General features: G+C 51.5%; 7 protein-coding genes across 7 annotated transcripts; 4 read left to right on the forward strand and 3 right to left on the reverse strand.

Annotated features, from left to right (window-relative positions):
* Positions 1-374: 374 nt before the first annotated feature.
* Positions 375-2,932, reverse strand: N7459_001008 (Golgi transport complex subunit COG3; the record flags this gene model as incomplete). The annotated part of the gene is made up of 4 exons (XM_056940193.1): positions 375-1,163; positions 1,224-2,246; positions 2,305-2,644; positions 2,709-2,932. The coding sequence occupies 4 exons, from the start codon at positions 2,930-2,932 to the stop codon at positions 375-377; spliced, it is 2,376 nt and encodes a 791-aa protein (XP_056804473.1).
* Positions 2,933-3,196: 264 nt separating this feature from the next.
* On the forward strand, positions 3,197-4,924 carry N7459_001009 (RCC1 domain-containing protein; the record flags this gene model as incomplete). Its single annotated transcript, XM_056940194.1, has 1 exon — positions 3,197-4,924. One exon carries the CDS (start codon positions 3,197-3,199, stop codon positions 4,922-4,924), a length of 1,728 nt encoding a protein of 575 aa, XP_056804474.1.
* A 564-nt stretch (positions 4,925-5,488) lies between these two features.
* On the forward strand, positions 5,489-7,642 carry nop9 (RNA-binding RNA processing protein NOP9; the record flags this gene model as incomplete). The annotated part of the gene is made up of 1 exon (XM_056940195.1): positions 5,489-7,642. The coding sequence occupies one exon, from the start codon at positions 5,489-5,491 to the stop codon at positions 7,640-7,642; it is 2,154 nt and encodes a 717-aa protein (XP_056804475.1).
* A 227-nt stretch (positions 7,643-7,869) lies between these two features.
* On the reverse strand, positions 7,870-9,519 carry N7459_001011 (uncharacterized protein; the record flags this gene model as incomplete). Its single annotated transcript, XM_056940196.1, has 1 exon — positions 7,870-9,519. The coding sequence occupies one exon, from the start codon at positions 9,517-9,519 to the stop codon at positions 7,870-7,872; it is 1,650 nt and encodes a 549-aa protein (XP_056804476.1).
* A 666-nt stretch (positions 9,520-10,185) lies between these two features.
* N7459_001012 (uncharacterized protein) lies at positions 10,186-11,956 on the forward strand (the record flags this gene model as incomplete). The annotated part of the gene is made up of 5 exons (XM_056940197.1): positions 10,186-10,377; positions 10,428-10,474; positions 10,535-10,614; positions 10,669-11,164; positions 11,227-11,956. 5 exons carry the CDS (start codon positions 10,186-10,188, stop codon positions 11,954-11,956), a joined length of 1,545 nt encoding a protein of 514 aa, XP_056804477.1.
* Positions 11,957-12,493: 537 nt separating this feature from the next.
* N7459_001013 (Zn(II)2Cys6 transcription factor) lies at positions 12,494-14,490 on the forward strand (the record flags this gene model as incomplete). The annotated part of the gene is made up of 4 exons (XM_056940198.1): positions 12,494-12,550; positions 12,588-12,840; positions 12,877-13,622; positions 13,672-14,490. The coding sequence occupies 4 exons, from the start codon at positions 12,494-12,496 to the stop codon at positions 14,488-14,490; spliced, it is 1,875 nt and encodes a 624-aa protein (XP_056804478.1).
* A 73-nt stretch (positions 14,491-14,563) lies between these two features.
* Positions 14,564-16,226, reverse strand: N7459_001014 (cytochrome P450; the record flags this gene model as incomplete). Its single annotated transcript, XM_056940199.1, has 3 exons — positions 14,564-14,602; positions 14,664-14,808; positions 14,857-16,226. The coding sequence occupies 3 exons, from the start codon at positions 16,224-16,226 to the stop codon at positions 14,564-14,566; spliced, it is 1,554 nt and encodes a 517-aa protein (XP_056804479.1).
* Between the last annotated feature and the right edge of the window lie 248 nt (positions 16,227-16,474).

A 16,474-nucleotide genomic window follows, 5' to 3' on the forward strand; every position in this document is an offset into this window, starting at 1 on the left:
GGGTTACAAATGTGCTTTTTCTTATCCGCATAATATATACATACCCCCTGGAAGTTTCTCTTTTCGTTCGAGCGAGAATTGGTTCGTGGCGGATATGGATTGTTATTCGGTGTCTATTGGATTCGTGTTAGATGTATATACGAACTAGATTGACAGGGACAAGCGATTGCTCTTTTTCTCTGGTGCCATTGCTGATTGGTCTCGTCTCATTACGATTTCTTACGAGTCTCTGTGCTAGCTGTGCACAACAGGTGCAGGTCCGGATGGGATAGTATTTAGCGTTCGTAGATGTACACATAACCGCGCTATTTCTCATGGTATCTATGCTCAAGGTGCTCGGATGAAAAAGGAAATAAGGAACAAGGAGAGAAGACCTAGGAGCTCGTGCTCAGCAGATCATCATCATCCTCGGCCAGGTCCACCTGGTCAGACTGTAGACCCGAAACGCCAACTCGGAACACACCCTCGCACCACTCGGCGAAGGTCTCGACGTCCCAGACGGCATCATCACGGCCCTTGCCCTTCCTACTGATCGCACGACCTTTGCCTCTCTCAGCCGAGGTGTACTTGTCAAAGAAATCCTCGTAAATCTGGATCGTGCGATCCTGGACCGCACCAACGAGCGTCTCTTTCATGCGCGTGTCATCGATGTACTCATTTAGAATCTTCCGGAGAACGGGGACCTCTTTCTCAATGGTACGACAGGAAGGATGGATCAGTTCACCACGCTGCAGGTTGCGCGTGTCCACGAACTTTGTCGGCAGGGAAGCAGTCATGCGGGACGCGAAGGCATTGATGAAGTCGTTGATGACGGTGCGCAGGCGACCATCCAGTTCAACTTTGGCGTCGAGCATATTCTCTACGACGCGCGGGATGAGGCCGTGGCCAACGAGTCGCATCAGGTTGCGTGGGTTGAAGAGACCGCCGCGCTCGCGCAGTTCCCAGAATGTGTTTGTTACGCCGGAGAAGTCGAAAGATACTTCCGGAGCGACATATTCGATGTCGAAAGCGACAATCTGTTGCTTGAGAATGAGAAGGTGACTCATTAGGAAGAGTTGTCCATCGGCCGGTGAAGATTTGCTTGAGATCAGGATGCTTGCGGTATCGAGAGATAAGGTTGTTTGATGGACGATCTGATGGGCTAGATCATCGAAAACGGTGGACTAAATAGATGAAACTGTTAGCATGAAATCTCAATCCGAACAGTGGACGAGAAGCCATACGTTAACAAGGCGGTATATCCGGCTCAAAAGCCAGATAGCTTTTCGTAGAGTCGGATACCATCCTTTCAGTGCGGTCTGAGTTTCAAAGTCCCACTTTCCATCCTTCTCCTGTGCACCGGCAATCTCATCACCTTCATTGGCAGATTGTGTCATGTCGATCATGGTGTCCGCTGTGGTATCTTTCTTTCCCGATATTTGAGTATCAGTCACAGTCAGGGAAACTTGTTTGCTATGCATTGGATAGTCGATGTCTTCTGGCCGAGGCTTGTATCGTTCGATCTCATCGCGGAGGACAGCCTGGGCACGGAACACCAGTCGAGTCTGGACATCTTGCAAAGCGGGCTGGATCAAAGTGGAGAAGTCAAGCTGGTTCGTGTCCGTCTGCTCCACATCATCTTCCGGGTCAAGAAAGTAACGAGTCTGAAGCAGAGTGCAAAGTTGGCATAGATTGATAATGTCAGTCTCATGAATTATACGCGGGCGAAGATGATCATAAAGAGGTTCGCAAATGGTTTCAAGGAAATCATATAGTCCTCCCTGGCCGTGGAACCATTCGCCCCATAAGTCGTATTCGTCCAAGCATACCCCGCGGATATAGCTGATGCTTGCTCGGGCAAATGAAACGAGATCCTTGGATGAACTGGGAGTCTGTGTGATCTCACTGAGCTTTTTGCGGGCTAGCGGTATGATGAGCCTAGAACGAGTAGTCGAGTAATTGCTGTGTAGCTCATTCATCAAGCTTTGGTATTCTGCTTCGTTGTTCTGGTCGGGATTCAGGGGCGGAACGGCTCGCTTTTGGATCTCCACTCCGATCGCCTTCAATTCAGGTGCGCCAACCCTAAATTTAGCGTAGAGAAGTGCCGACAAGGCTGTATCATTCAATTGTTGGTCTGAAATCTTCTTTGAGACGCTTTGGTAGATTTCCCGGAGAGCAGCCACAAAGTTCCCTCGGATAAGCGTGAGTGCACGCGTTAGAAGCAGCCGGTATCTGGAGCGATAAACCCCCGCCTCCTTTTGTTCGGGCTACAGATAATGTCAACTTAGATTATCCCACGGCTTGTGGATCGCAAGTCCCACTCACATGCGTTTCCATATAATCCAGACAGACATCGAGCCGCCTGAGCATGTCGGAGAACTCCTTATCGCGAACAGTGTTGCCGGCGCCGGGGGCATTGAGGCGCCGTGAAGAAGGGTCCAAGAAATCATAGTAGTGTAGGTTGTTTTGTATGCTATTTGCAAGCTTCGTTTCCCGCTGCTGCGCAGAAAGAAGCCCCTCACACTGCTTCTCGAAGTTCGATGTTTGTGATTCCACAGACCTGAAGGACTCGGATAGGCTGGAAAGGTCATCAAGGAGCGTCAATGTACTCATGAGAATCTCGTCTATGTGCTCTTTTGATTGCTGTAGTTCGTCTAGGCAGTTCCTGGTTGAGAATGCGGGTCCTGGTTAACCTATATCCCACCCACCCCGCGTGCGACTGGACATACTGGTATTGATCATAGCTCTCCTCAACCAAGTCTTCTCTGACACCATTCAACCACTTGGAGAACTCAAGCTCATTGTTCCAATTGGGAATGCTCCATTGGAGGAAGTTAGACGGTTGCTCCTGTGTCGTCTCAAGGCTCGATTGTGTTTCGTTGGCGGTTGGCTTCCGCGGCGGGCCTGATGGTGCAGTCTGGCGGCGGGCGCGTTGCTGCTTCGTGGACGGCATGGTGCAGTCAGGGCTCCAGGAGCAGGAGGGAAATAATCGATCACACTCCGGCCCACAACTCTTTCGGTGCCGAGGAAAGGGAAGGAGCCGGTGTTGACAGAGTACGAGACCAAAAGAGCGATGTGTTCAGTGCCGCAGCCATCCCGATGTTCTGCCACGGGATTCCGCCTCTGACGCAAATCAACTGAGCTTCCCCGGCTTGCGTTCCTTCATTCCTCAAAGCTTACGGATATGCATTAACAGAGCCTTTGACAATCATCAACGATGCTAGCAAGTCGAGCTCGACCGCCTGCGACGTCCTTTACACGCCTCGCTCGCCCTTCCCGTGTCACGACTGCCCAATCTCACAATGCGCCATGGCGGCGATTCGCGAGTGGTAAATCGCAGAAAGCGGATTCCCGCTGGTTCCGCAACTCGCTGGGGGTCGCAGTTGCTGGTACTGCGGCCTTTCTAGGATACTCTTTTGTGAATGGAGATCTGAAGGGTGCTTGGATCGATGGCCAGGTCGACAAGCAAAAGGAAGTCATTGATGTCAACGACCTCCGTGCGCAATTCATCCAGGAGAAACGAAGCTTGAAGAGTCCCTCGGTTTATACGTGGGGCTCGAATGAATACCGAGTCGTCGATCCTGGCTCTAAAGATATTGACATCAAAATACCCCGACGCTTCAGGTATTTTGACGGTCAAGTGCTGCGCGATTTCAAGATCGACGAGAAATCCGGCGCTGCGATTACAGAGAATGGTGACCTAGTTCAGTGGGGCAAGGGCTTCTCGGAGACTGAGTTCAAACCGAACAAGACTCTGACTGGCAAGAACCTGTTGTCACTTGCTCTATCCGAGAACCGAATCATCGCATTGGCCTCGGACGGGAATGTATACTCCCTGCCTATCTCGAAGCAGGATCAGGCAACCGGTCCTAAGGCTCGAGAGGGCTCATGGGTGCCTTTCTGGGCTGGGCAGTCCCAATTGAGCTACCGTGTGCTGAAGCCCTCTTTGAAACTCGGGGAAAGGATCACCTCCATCAAGGGTGGTCAGGAGCACGTTGTGATGCTCACAAGCTCTGGCCGTGTCTTCACAGCTGCAGCTTCAACTGAAAGCTATCCGTCCCTCGGACAACTTGGTGTGCCCGGTTTGACCTGGTCCACCCGTCCTAAAGGGCCAGTGGATGCGTGCCACGAAGTTATGACCCTCAAAGGCTCCAAGGTCACTCAAATTGCCTCTGGCGACTACCATTCTCTAGCATTGACCAAGGATGGTCATCTGTTTGCTTGGGGTGATAACTCTTTCGGGCAGCTTGGTGTTGAATTCGAACCAGAAACACCTCTTAAGGACACTCCCTTTGCCCTTTCTCTGAAACCAATTTACCGTCTGAAGATGTATTCCCCGAAAGTCACCAGCATTGCCGCCGGCGGAGCTAGCAGCTTTTTCACCGTGGATGCCAAGCGAATCCTAGGACCAGGGGAGGAGGCTTCCAACGTGCGCGATTTGGGACTTGTGTCTGCTGACACATGGTCCTGTGGTCGTGGAATCTGGGGCACCCTCGGAAATGGCAGGTGGATCCATATTCAAGATTCGCCAACCAAGGTCAAGGCCTTGAGCGGACTTGGCGAATACGACGAAAAGACCAAGCAAATGTCTCCGATACGCCTGCGCGAAATTTCTGTGGGCACAACCCACGTTGCTGCCGTTATGGACAATAAGACGAGCCTCAGCTCAACGACTACAGAATCATTGGACAAATCGCGCGACTTCGGCTACGACGCGCTCTGGTGGGGAGGCAATGAGCATTTCCAGCTAGGAACTGGGAAACGAAGCAACCAGTCACGCCCGACCTATATCAAAGCGCCCCCAGAGTCTGCAAAGAAGTCGGAACCGGAAGCCCGTCTGCAGATCATGCCTCGGCACAAGGGTAAAGTCGGCAAACGTACGGTGAGCATGGAACAGCACGTTGAGTGTGGGCGCCACGTCTCTGCCATCTACTCGGCTGCATAAGAGGTGATGTTAAGAAGAACAATGTATCCTATGTATTCAACTGTATATTTAATTTCTGTAAATCAGAAATCCATTCCAAGTCTACCTCGATGTCCACATGTTGCACAGAAATATACACAGATCGGCCCCAGGGTGTCTCTCATGGCTTGGAGGTGGAGATTTGAGTATAGCAGAGGCATAAGTACATATATCTGGGGTACCTGCTTTCCTGAATCTATTCAGTCCTCGAATCCTTAACTCCTGTCTAATTGATCTCTCCTCGTTTCTGTTTCCATGCCTCCAAGCTCCATCTTGAGGTATTGTTGGAATGAGTGTGTGGAAACTCGCATTAATAGTTTATCCTTTTCCTGTATGTTATGATTATCTAAGCGTACGCCCCCTAAATTGGCAGATTGGGCAGAATAGCAAGACAGACTTCTCCTTGATTCCAATTGGTCAGATCCTCTCACTATCCTGACAGGTATGGATGATGTGCAAACCAAACAAACAGCGCGCGGCGACGCTTGGACCACTGCTTATCCAAAAAATTTCCAGCGCAATCATTTTCTCTTCAACACAGTCACCATGCCCCGTGAGAAGCAAAAGAGAGGTCGCCGGGCGGAGCAAAAAGCCCAGAAGGATGAATCTAAGCGCAAGTACGATGACTCCATCGAAGCACCCGCTGCGAAGCGCATGAAGCCATCCGATGCCGCCGCCGATGCCGACGCCGACGACACCTACAACGATCCCTACCATGAGAATGCCGACTACATTCCGCTCGAGCCAGAAAATGAAGAATCAGGTGGCGAAAACCTCGACTCCGGGGACATGCCCTTCTACGGTCTGCTCGACACCGACGAGCAAGAGTACTTCTCGCGCGCCAATGAGGTCCTCGAATCAAACCAGTTCTCTGATGCCGAAGAGAAGAACCTGTTCGTTGAGAGTGTATACCAGGAGGCAAATGGGAAGGAGTTGAAGATTGCGTGCAGCCAAGGCTGCTCGCGACTCATGGAGAAATTAATCTCGGCTTCAGATGTCCGGCAAATTCGTCGGATCTTCAGCAAATTTCTTGGTCACTTTCTTCACCTTGTGCAGCATCGTTTCGCAAGCCATTGCTGCGAGACGCTCTTCATCCATGCTGCCCCTGCGGTCATGCAAAAGACGCCGAAGTCACAAGCCCAAAAATCGACTGAGGACGGCGAGACAGAGTCGGATCTCTCGCTTGCAGACATGTTCATGAGCGTGATCCAGGAGTTGGAAGGAAACTGGGGCTATCTCTTGACGGAGCGATTTGCATCGCATACAATCCGAGTTTTACTCCTGGTTCTTGCTGGTGAACCGGTGGATGTTTCATCGAACGATTCCGTGGTCGCGAGTCGCAAAAAAGAAAGATTGGGTCTCCCAACGACGGGCGCACAAGAAGAACAGGCTCCAGCCCAAAAGCGGACTGTCCCAGAATCTTTTGAGCCTGCCCTCAAAAAAATCATGAGTGACATGATTGCGGGCCTCGATGATACCTACCTGCGAGCCTTGGCTACCCATCCGGTAGGCAACCCGGTCTTGCAGGTCATGCTATTCCTGGAATTGTCCCACTTTGGTAAATCCAGCGCCAAAGACCCAAGATCGATATTGAGAAGACTAGTCCCCGACGAGTCTTTTGAAGAAGGCACTGAAAGTGCCACTTTTATTCGCGGTCTGCTCTATGACCCGGTGGGCTCTCGCTTGGTAGAGACCATGGTGCGGTATATGCCAGGAAAGGTGTTCAAGAACCTCTACAAGAACAACATTTGTGATCGCATTGGTTCTCTTTCCCGCAACAGCACAGCGGGCTATGTGGTTTTACGGACATTGGAGAGACTCGGAAAGGACGACTTGCAGAATGCTATGAATCTTATCATTCCCGAAGTTCCAGGCCTGATCGAAAGAGCGCGACTCATCGTTCCAAGGGTATTGATTGAGCGATGTGTGGTTCGAAATGTTGACACGAAGCCCTTCGCCAAGGCACTCAAAGAGGCCTACAGCAAAGAGCCAACTGCCCGGCTTCGTCAGATCCTTAGACTCGATGAGCCCACTGAGAATCCTGTGCCGGAATCCGAAGATCAAGAAATGGAGGATGCCGACGATGAGGGCCAGAAACAACCAAAGGAGAAGGCCTCCGCTGGTCCATCTGCTGCAGAAAGGCTGCATGGTTCTCTATTGGCACAGACAATGCTCACGGTGTCGGGCCCTTTGAGCGAACTAGTATACACTAGCCTGCTTGCACAGCCTACCGAGTCAATTCTCGAGCTTGCTCGGGAGCCCAGTTCTTCTCGTGTCTTGCAACAAGCCTTGACTCTGCCTACCTCCACCAGTCAGTTCCGACGTCAATTCACCACACGATTCCAGGGCCACATGGTAGCACTTGCCCAGGACAACAGCGGCTCCCACGTCGTGGATGCTCTCTGGGCAGCTACCAAGGACATCTTTTTCGTGAAGGAGCGAATGGCACAGGAACTCGCAGCAAACGAAATGACTCTGCGCGACTCTTTTATTGGTCGCGCAGTGTGGAGGAATTGGTCGATGGACCTCTATAAGCGTCGACGCGGCGAGTGGACTGCTCGTGCTAAGGGCGTTGACCGACAGCTAGGCAGTGAAGGTACAGGAGAACGGCCAAAATCCAAGATTGAGCTGGCTCGAGAGCGGTTCGCTGCTAGAGAGAGCGGTGCTGAGGGCAACAAGCCTGTTTCTGCCAAGTCTTGAAGGTTGGAAATGTTTAGTGGAATGTATAGAATTCGATGACTATGTTAATACCATTTGATGTCCACGATCATATCGATCCCTCGCAAGGGCTACAGGTGCCTGTGCCGTCACTCTGGGATACTAGGATATTGAGAAGGTGCCCGAAGCAATTTGTGTTGATCTCCCTAGATAGACGTGAAATGTACATTTTGGTCATGACCATGTGATAGCATAACCGGAGATACCTCTCACTGCCGCCCCTTTGCCTGCTCATCCAGCCAACTCTGAGCGATACTGGAAAAGGTGTGGAATTCCACCGAATCGCCCCAGTTCCGCAACCAAGCAACAAATCGATCCACCATCCCCATTACATGTGCCATACCACTCGTATCGGGGTGCATCAAGATTGGGAAGACGAAGCTACCGTCTGGCTGATCGACATCGCCGTTCTCCCACAGCCAGAGAAAAATATCCTTCCAGCGTTGTTCCACCACGCGAGCATCAACATGCCCATGGCTGTTATGGAGATGGGGGAAGTACTGCAAGGCCATCATGTCTTCATTGTTCCAACCCGTTGGGATCTCCACGATGGGACGCCCCTCCGGTGCAGTGTTCATATCAGCCAGTGGCGTGGGATGCATCCAGCTACTAGCAGGCTGGGAAAAGTCGATTCGCTGCACGGGTGGGTTGGCAGGCAAATAATAAGGCTGGGAGTCATGGTGGCTAAGGGAGGAATCATAAAGAAACCCGAACTCCCTCAGCAGCTCGACGGTTGTCTCGCGAAGCTGATACATGGGCGCGCGGTATCCTTGCACTTTCTTGCCCGTCAACCGCTTCGCGGCCTCCATGCACTTGACCAACACCTCGCGCTCTTGGCTTGGGGTCATTTGGTATGCTCCTTCATGGGCGTAGCCGTGCAGGCCAATCTCAGCGCCGGATTGGACGACCTCCCTGACGGTGGACTCAAAAGTCTCCATCGTGTGCCCGGGGATGAACCAGGTCACTTTATCTGCCACTTGATACTTTTGTAGCATGCGTAACAACCGCCTGCCGCCGACACGGCCGGCAAATATGCCGGTACTGTAGTCGGCCATATTGTTGTCGGGGTGTTCTCCAGTGCCCAGGAAAGCGGAAAGGGCGTCAAAGTCGCAGGACAGGGCAATCTTGACGGTTCTTTTCTTTGCACTGAGTGGTGCGTGAATCGAAAGCGCTGAGCTCTCTTCAAAAGCACAGTCGGTTAAGCTAGCGTCACCCTTAAAGGAGCCGACAGCTGAAATGTCATGCAAGTTGACCACTCTAGCTTGCGTGCTCATTGAAACCAAGGTTTGAACCGCTTTGGCCATTACCTCTGGGGATGCATTATTCTCAAATGGTGCGACGTGGACAAAGTTAACCACTGCCTGGGCATTGAGCGATGACACATCTCGCTGGAGCTTGGATAGAATGATATGGCACGGTATGCCAAAGGAATCGCGATCGCCGATAAGAATCATCCGGAAAGGAGGAATCGAGCCAGCTCCAGCCTTTGAATGCCGAATCAGACATCGAAGAAAGGCCTTTGCCTGTAACAGCAGCTGTTGCTGCTGGCTGGGGATGGACGCGTCTTCTTTGCACCACTCTGCGAGAGGTATCTCCCACAGAGGGTCCTTACCAAACGAGGTATGAGCTTGCGCATCGATAATGAACAAGTCGACGCGACCTTGCAGTCTGTCAAACGCGGACTGCATTTCCGTATCGACAGCATCTTCATGGGGCGCGGTAGCACGCAGCTGCGCCGTGACTGTGATGTTACCATTATCTAGAGTAGTGTCAATATCTGTCTTCCTGATACCCAAGCTTGTCGTTCTTCGAGTTGGCTTACTCGTCAGCTCAGCTTTCAGAGCATTTCCATGCCCCATGCTGGATGTAGAGATGAGCACATGGTGGTGGGGAGGTGAAGACGACATGATAGTATGCTGAAGTTGTTTTTTCAAGGAAAGAAGGTGACAAGAGCTCGGTCCTCCACACATTCGGTATTGACCTGGAGTTGCGACCATTGCAGACTTTATGTTGGAGTCGGGGTCTCGTCGTTCCATCCTCAACGTCCAATCGGCGAACGAAGTCTAATCGGATGAAAGCGGCAACAGCCAGCGAGACAGTGGCTTAGGGCTACTTGCAGCCCCGCAAAGTGATAAGCTTGATATCATGCAAGGAAAGACTTCATTCGTGAATTGTAAGTATGATAGCAATCAATGGCGATCTGTTGTTATTCTCCTATGAACATCCTTGATGGCGATATTTCCCCGCGATTACCCAGACGGATTCGGCAGCAGCCAGCGATACCCCAGGCGTGACTCGAATATATTCAGACTTATCTTTGATCAATAGACATCGAGTGGCTTTTTCTCATCGAGCAAATGACTGAATAGGGGGGGTCAGATGATAAGGAGGCGGTATACTTGGTACTCGGAGGCTGGATAGCAGCAGGATCTGGAATAGTATATAGTGTCTGTCTTCCTCGCGGAAATGGAACGCAAGATAATTTCATGAAGTGCAAAATTGTTTCAATCAATAAACACCCCATCATGGACGGATTACAGCGAAAAGAGAAGGCCGGTGATATGGAGACTTTCAGCGGTCCTTCTGAGATGGATATTGAAGCCGATCTCACCTTTGGCAACCAAACTCCAGTGCTTAAGAAAAGCTTCAATCTTTTCAGTGCCTGTGCAACTGGAATGACCACTGGCAATGCTTGGGCTGTCCTTGGTGGTGGGATTGTGAGTGCCTTGAATGCCTTTGTGAACGGTGGAATCTAACTGAGCTTCAGATTGCCTCACTCTACAACGGCGGACCCCCTGGCATCATTTACGAATTGTACGCTCCACCTCTTCAACAATCTTGAAAACGAGAATTTTCAGCTCACTGAGTCCACAGTGCGGTAGTCTGTGTCTTGTATTCTCCAATTGCTGCTTCAATTGCGGAGTTGGCATCGGCTGTTCCGGCCTCGGGCGGAGGTGAGTTCAGGCTTGATTGGATCCAGTGCTATTCGCTGACATTCTGTCGTTCAGTGTATCACTGGGCTACAATAACTGCTGGTCCTAAGTATGGGCGTGTTTGCGGCTGGTTTGCTGGGTGGCTTAATGGTCTGGCGTGGGCTTTCGCCGTGGCCGGAAACTGTTCCATGACCAGCAGTATGATTGTCTACGCTTACGCACTCTACCACCCTGGATTTGAGCCCAAACAGTGGCATGTTTTCATCGGCTACTTAATCATTTCTTGGGTTTGTTGCTTGACGGTGATGTTCGCTCAGCGTGCGCTACCAGCCATCAGTCGCCTGGGATCCTTTTTCATCGTGGTCGGTCTGGTCATCGTGGTCATCGTGTGTGCGATCATGCCGAGCCGAAATGGCTTTGGTTATGCATCGAGCCAGTTCGTCTGGAAAGACTGGACTAACATGACCGGCTACTCGAGTGACGGGTTCACCTTTCTCGCAGGCATGCTGAATGGCGCCTTTGCCATTGGCGCGATCGACTGCGTTACGCACATCGCCGAGGAGATCCCCCAGTATGGTTCCCCCGTGATATCGAGAAGGTATCATTTGATTAACTGACAAATCTGGCATACAGAGCAGCGAGAAACATCCCCATCGCGTTGGCCTGTCAGATCATCATCGGGTTTAGTACGGCGTTTTGCTATCTCATCGCCATGTTCTACGCTGTTCACGATCTACCGAAGATCATGAGTCTGGACTCCATCTGCCCCTTGGGAGATATCTACCTGCAAGCGACTGGGTCAACAGCAGGGGCTGTTGGACTCTTAACTCTGTCGATTTGCCCCATATTCTGTGCCACCATTGGCTGCTATGTCACGACCGGGCGGACCATCTACGTTCTGGGTCGCGATGGCGCCACTCCCTTCTCCCCCTGGCTGGGCACGATTAGTGGCCGATGGGACAGTCCATTCTATGCGACCCTGACATGCGGTGTCTTTGTCACTTGCATTGGAGCGATCTACGTCGGGTCGCTTACAGCGTTCAATGCGTTCATCGGCTCCTTTGTTTTGCTCACCACGCTGTCCTACTTCCTGGCCATTTTCCCCCACATGCTGACTGGGCGCACTAGCATCACGCCTGGACCGTTCTGGATGGGCAAGCTGGGGTTTGCTGTCAATGCAATTGCTTGCTTGTACATCGTGGTCTCGTTCGTGATCTATTGTTTCCCCTACAGTCTCCCGACGAGCGCGGGTTCGATGAACTATACCAGTGTAATCACTTGCGGCCTCATAGTGCTGGTGGGAATCTGGTGGATGATACATGGCCGAGGCAATTTCCAGGGGCCTTTGCTTGAATACCGATAGTCGAAGGTTTGTTCAGGGGTTGTGAGACTTTTTCTCTTCTTGTTTCTTCTGTGAAGCCGAATGGTCGTACTCTAACTCGATATGTTCGATATATGCAGTCTGAGAAATGATTCGTGGATTGAATATTACTATAAAAATGGTCTTTTCTCCAAGAGGCTAGTAAACATCTACCCTGAATATTCAATGGACGAGTCCAGAGTATAGTAGTTCGCCTTTTCCACCACCGGGTCTCGCTGGCTCCTACCCGAAGCAGATGGGAATCAGCTCGGCAAACGAATCCTTCTGGCGATTGCCGATCTATCAACTCTCCCCCGCCTCCCGATAAAAGCCTGGGCTTCATTGGTATTGGATTGGAGCCGACGTCCCAGCCGTGCTGGCATTTGCTGCAGATAAGGTAAACTGACTTGGTTGTCCTTGCATTCTGGCCCCCGGCCCTGGCCGCGCGGAGGAGTTACCGGCTCGCCATTGGCCATCATGGTCTAGACGAGGGCACGCGATGTGTCATAAGTTCTTTCAATTCTTCATGACTTTGCCCACATGGTCCTCCCACCGATGAGTGATATATCGACGATCCGGGGTCAACGCGCCCCACGAGTGCGACTGAGGAAACCAAAGTCGGTGACGTTCACAGGGTACGCGTCGCATTTCACTATCTGACGGACGGGTGCTCACGTATTCCAGATGCTGGACTTGCAGGACTCGCAAGGTCAAATGCGACGAACGAGATCAAAATGGCTGCCGCACTTGCGAACGGGCCGGGGTAGAGTGCGCAGGATACGGCGTGAATCTATACTGGGTGACGGGGAATGACCAAGATCAGCAAATCCGGCGGCGCAGACGAATTCAGCTCGGTTGGTATACAATCGTCGAACGGAAGACGAGCGGTGACTGACAGGCATCAGACCAATCCGGTTTACCAGGCTTACCTGACGAGGAAATCAATGCAATGCTGTCTACTCTGGACACAGTCTCAATGCCTCTGGATACAGTACGCGTGGGTCCATTTTCGATTTTTCAAAGCCGGCGCAATGTTACGAGAATTTTCACGCATAATGGCGAGCTCTTCGATGACTGGACTTTGGATCCATTCCTGTCCGCTAGACGTGCTGATCTTCCAACTCGATCAAGTCGCGAAGCCGATCCCCTCTGGCATCAAGATGACCTTGTGGCGTTAGTTCGCTGCAACATGAGCAGCGGTACTACTAACAAAGCGACTTCGATGCCCAGAAACCAATCCATGTCTTCTATAAGAAGCGTTTCACCAGATCTTGCGTTGTCTGTGTCCTTGTTTCAGGATCGCGAAACATCCATGCTCATGCATCATTATACGACCCACGTTGCGGAACTCCTTCAACCAGTTCTTCATCCCAAGAACCCATGGAGAACCACTTACTTCCAGTTCGCACTGGAAGGATGCCCTGGATCGCCTTTGACACAAGCCAGCCTCTCCTCATCGAATGTGTCGACCGCAATCTTCCACAGCGTACTCTCATCCGCTGCATTTCACCTTCGAAACGCGACGGGCGGCTCGAAGATGTTCCATCGATTGGGTCTACAACATCGAGCCAAGGCACTCAAGGCCCTGAACTTGGCACTGGTTCATCCCTGTGACTCGCATACTTATACCCGATATCTGACGGCGATGCTGTCTCTGGTGACAATCGATGTAAGTCTTCTCGATGTCGCACCCAGAAGAATCTTCTGACAACAGGAAGACCATGACGGGGGAGGACTCTGACTTCCCAATTCATCTTGATGGATGTCATAATCTCCACCGACCGTCAAGCGACAGAATAATCGATGATCAAAATCGCCGAGTGAGCAGCATTCGTCACTTTTTGACACTCTTGGCGCGTACAACGTCCTACCGGCCTCGCAGTGTGAATCGACAACACCAGTCGCTCTTTGGCGAATCGTATTTCCAGGCAGATGACCGAAGCCTTGAACATATGTATGGCGTCACGCCCGCGCTTGGAAATATGCTTCAAAGGGCCTGTGACATATCCCAGTATCTGGCCCACCATGATCACGAATCATCTTTGCAATTCTTCGAAGCCAGCGAGGCGCTGAAGATTGACTTGCTTGCATGGAAGCTTGATCCAGATCAGTTCAGTCTTCTTGGGTCAGAGAAGACCATGGTCGAAATAGCTCGCTGCCAAGCTCGTGCCTTCCATAGTGCAGTCTTGATATTCTTCTATCGCACCATCGAAATGAATAGCTCGTTGGACATGGAGCATGAGGTGTGCTCTATCTTACAAAACCTGACCCATGCGGAGGACCTCAAGGACCAATACATGAAGGGCGAGAAGAGGACTGCTCCCATGTCTTGGCCGGCATTCATTGGTGCTTGCGACGCAACTGATCGACAACCCTGGGTCGCGTGGTGGACACAGATACAGGATTACAACATAGGCAATTTCAAAAGGCAATGGGAGGTGGTTCAAGAACTGTGGAAGATTATGGATGAAGATGTAACGATTACTGGCTGGAGAGAAGCACTTCAAAGATCTTGCAAGCTCGTTCTTCCAATTTGATAATCCAAATCCCACAGTCGGAATGCTACAATAAGTTGATTGGATCTTCTCCTTTTGCCATCCAATGTCGCGTTTATGGATGAGGTAAAAATTCGATCTGACATTCATGCTCCTGCATTGCGAGTAAGCACACCGACTTACGCAGAGGATCATGATAGTGGTTGGAAACATACCCGCATCCCTGAGCAACCCTCATCATAAAAGACCTCATAACGCGCGGTGATCCCGGGGGATACATTATCAAAGTCCCCCTTCGTTGAGGTTGTATACTTCCGGTAGATGGCAGCAACCAACGTCGTCATCTCGGCCATAGCAAGGCTACAAGATTAGCTCCGTAGTTCAACAAGCGACAGGATCATGTCTTACTGCATTCCAATACACATCCTCCCTCCGCTTGAGAATGCCCAGAACCATTTCTTGATCTCTGCCGATTCCTTCGACGACTCCAGCCATCGGTCGGGGTTGAACTCCAATGGATTCTTGAACACGTCTGGGTTTCGATGCAGTGCGTACGGCGAGATGGAAACGGTTGTCCGCGGCGGTATCGTATAACCGTCGATATTCGAAGTCGTTCCCAGCGATCGGGGCTCGGATCCAGGGAGAGGAGCATAGAGTCGGAGGGTTTCTTTGATGACAGCATCCACATACGACAGTTTATCACATACATCTGCCCTCGGGATCCCGTCGGCATTCAAGCTCTCCGCTGGAATTCCGCAAACTTCTTCGATGAGCTTATCCTGGTACCTCTTGCTTTGCGGTCTCGACAGGGACCAGATCAAAAACATCAGCGTGTCACTGGTGGTATCAATCCCGGCGAGGAGATGGTCAGCACATTCCGAGGCGATATCCAGATCATCGACTCCGTTCTCCTTCCGAGAAACATGGTGTTGCCATAACTTGGCGATTAGCGATGTCTCATTCGCCCTTTCATTTTCCGGGGCGTTGGCGAATGCCTGACAGGCCTTCATGGCGTGCAGTCTAATGCCAGTATAGGTCGTGGGAAGATTCATGGGGTAGAAGCGCTGCGCAATGCAACCCGCGACGCCCGTTCTCGAGTACAGCCATTTCGTGAACTCCGGGAAATGGACCGCATACCACGACAATTTGCGACGGGCGATATCAACGACATCGCTGATGAGTTCGCGATCGCTTTCGGACCCTTCGAGACATGCGGTCTTGCCATATTTTCCGTATAGAAACTCCGTGATATTGTCCAGCGAGAAGTAGTGCAACGTAGAGAAGATCTCATTCCGGGGACCATCCTTTTGCAAGAGGGACAGGTACAATTTGGCTTTGTGCTCGATCATCGCCGAATTGACACCCTTCAGCATCGCGGATTTGGCGTATGCATGTGCAAAGAGCTTTTTCCGCGCGCCATGCTCCTTGACCGTGGAGAAGGAGAACATGTTCTTGCGCCCATATGCTTCGAACATGCGATAGAAGCCCGTTCGTTCGAACCCACTTCCGGCTCCATAGATTGTTCGGAGCGCGGAAATGCTGTTGAAGGATATTTCACTTGGGCCGAGTCGGACCACGGGGCCATATTGCGCGTGAAGAGCGTGGATTTGGCGAGTGCGAGTGCCTTTGTAGTCCTCGAGCGCCAGCGTCGCTCTGGTCAAAGCAAAGGATTTAGGACCCGGAATGCGTGCGAGAGGGCTGAAAAGTAGAGTATAAAGGAGCTGGTAGATCAAAGCTCCGACTAGAATAGTAGCAACTGCGCCGAGTGCCAGTGACATTTCTGATCCGACATGCAAGACTAACAGTTGGTCTCCTGAGGTTCTGGTGTTGGAGCAACCGATGGGATACTCGGACCGTGGGGTCCTTTTATCTGTTACCTGGCATGGAGAAGCCAGTGACTCAGACTAGACATGGATGCATGGAAAGACACCCCAGGAAAGCGCCAGCGAGAGAGTTGATCTGAGAACGAGAGCGCGGGGAACAACGCTAATCGCCAATCGCAGAATGCGGCAACCGCCAGCGAGAC

This window comes from Penicillium hispanicum (assembly GCF_028827665.1).
Source record: "Penicillium hispanicum strain IBT 35686 chromosome Unknown utg000001l_segment0_segment0, whole genome shotgun sequence".
In the NCBI taxonomy this organism is placed as follows: Eukaryota; Fungi; Ascomycota; class Eurotiomycetes; order Eurotiales; family Aspergillaceae; genus Penicillium; species Penicillium hispanicum.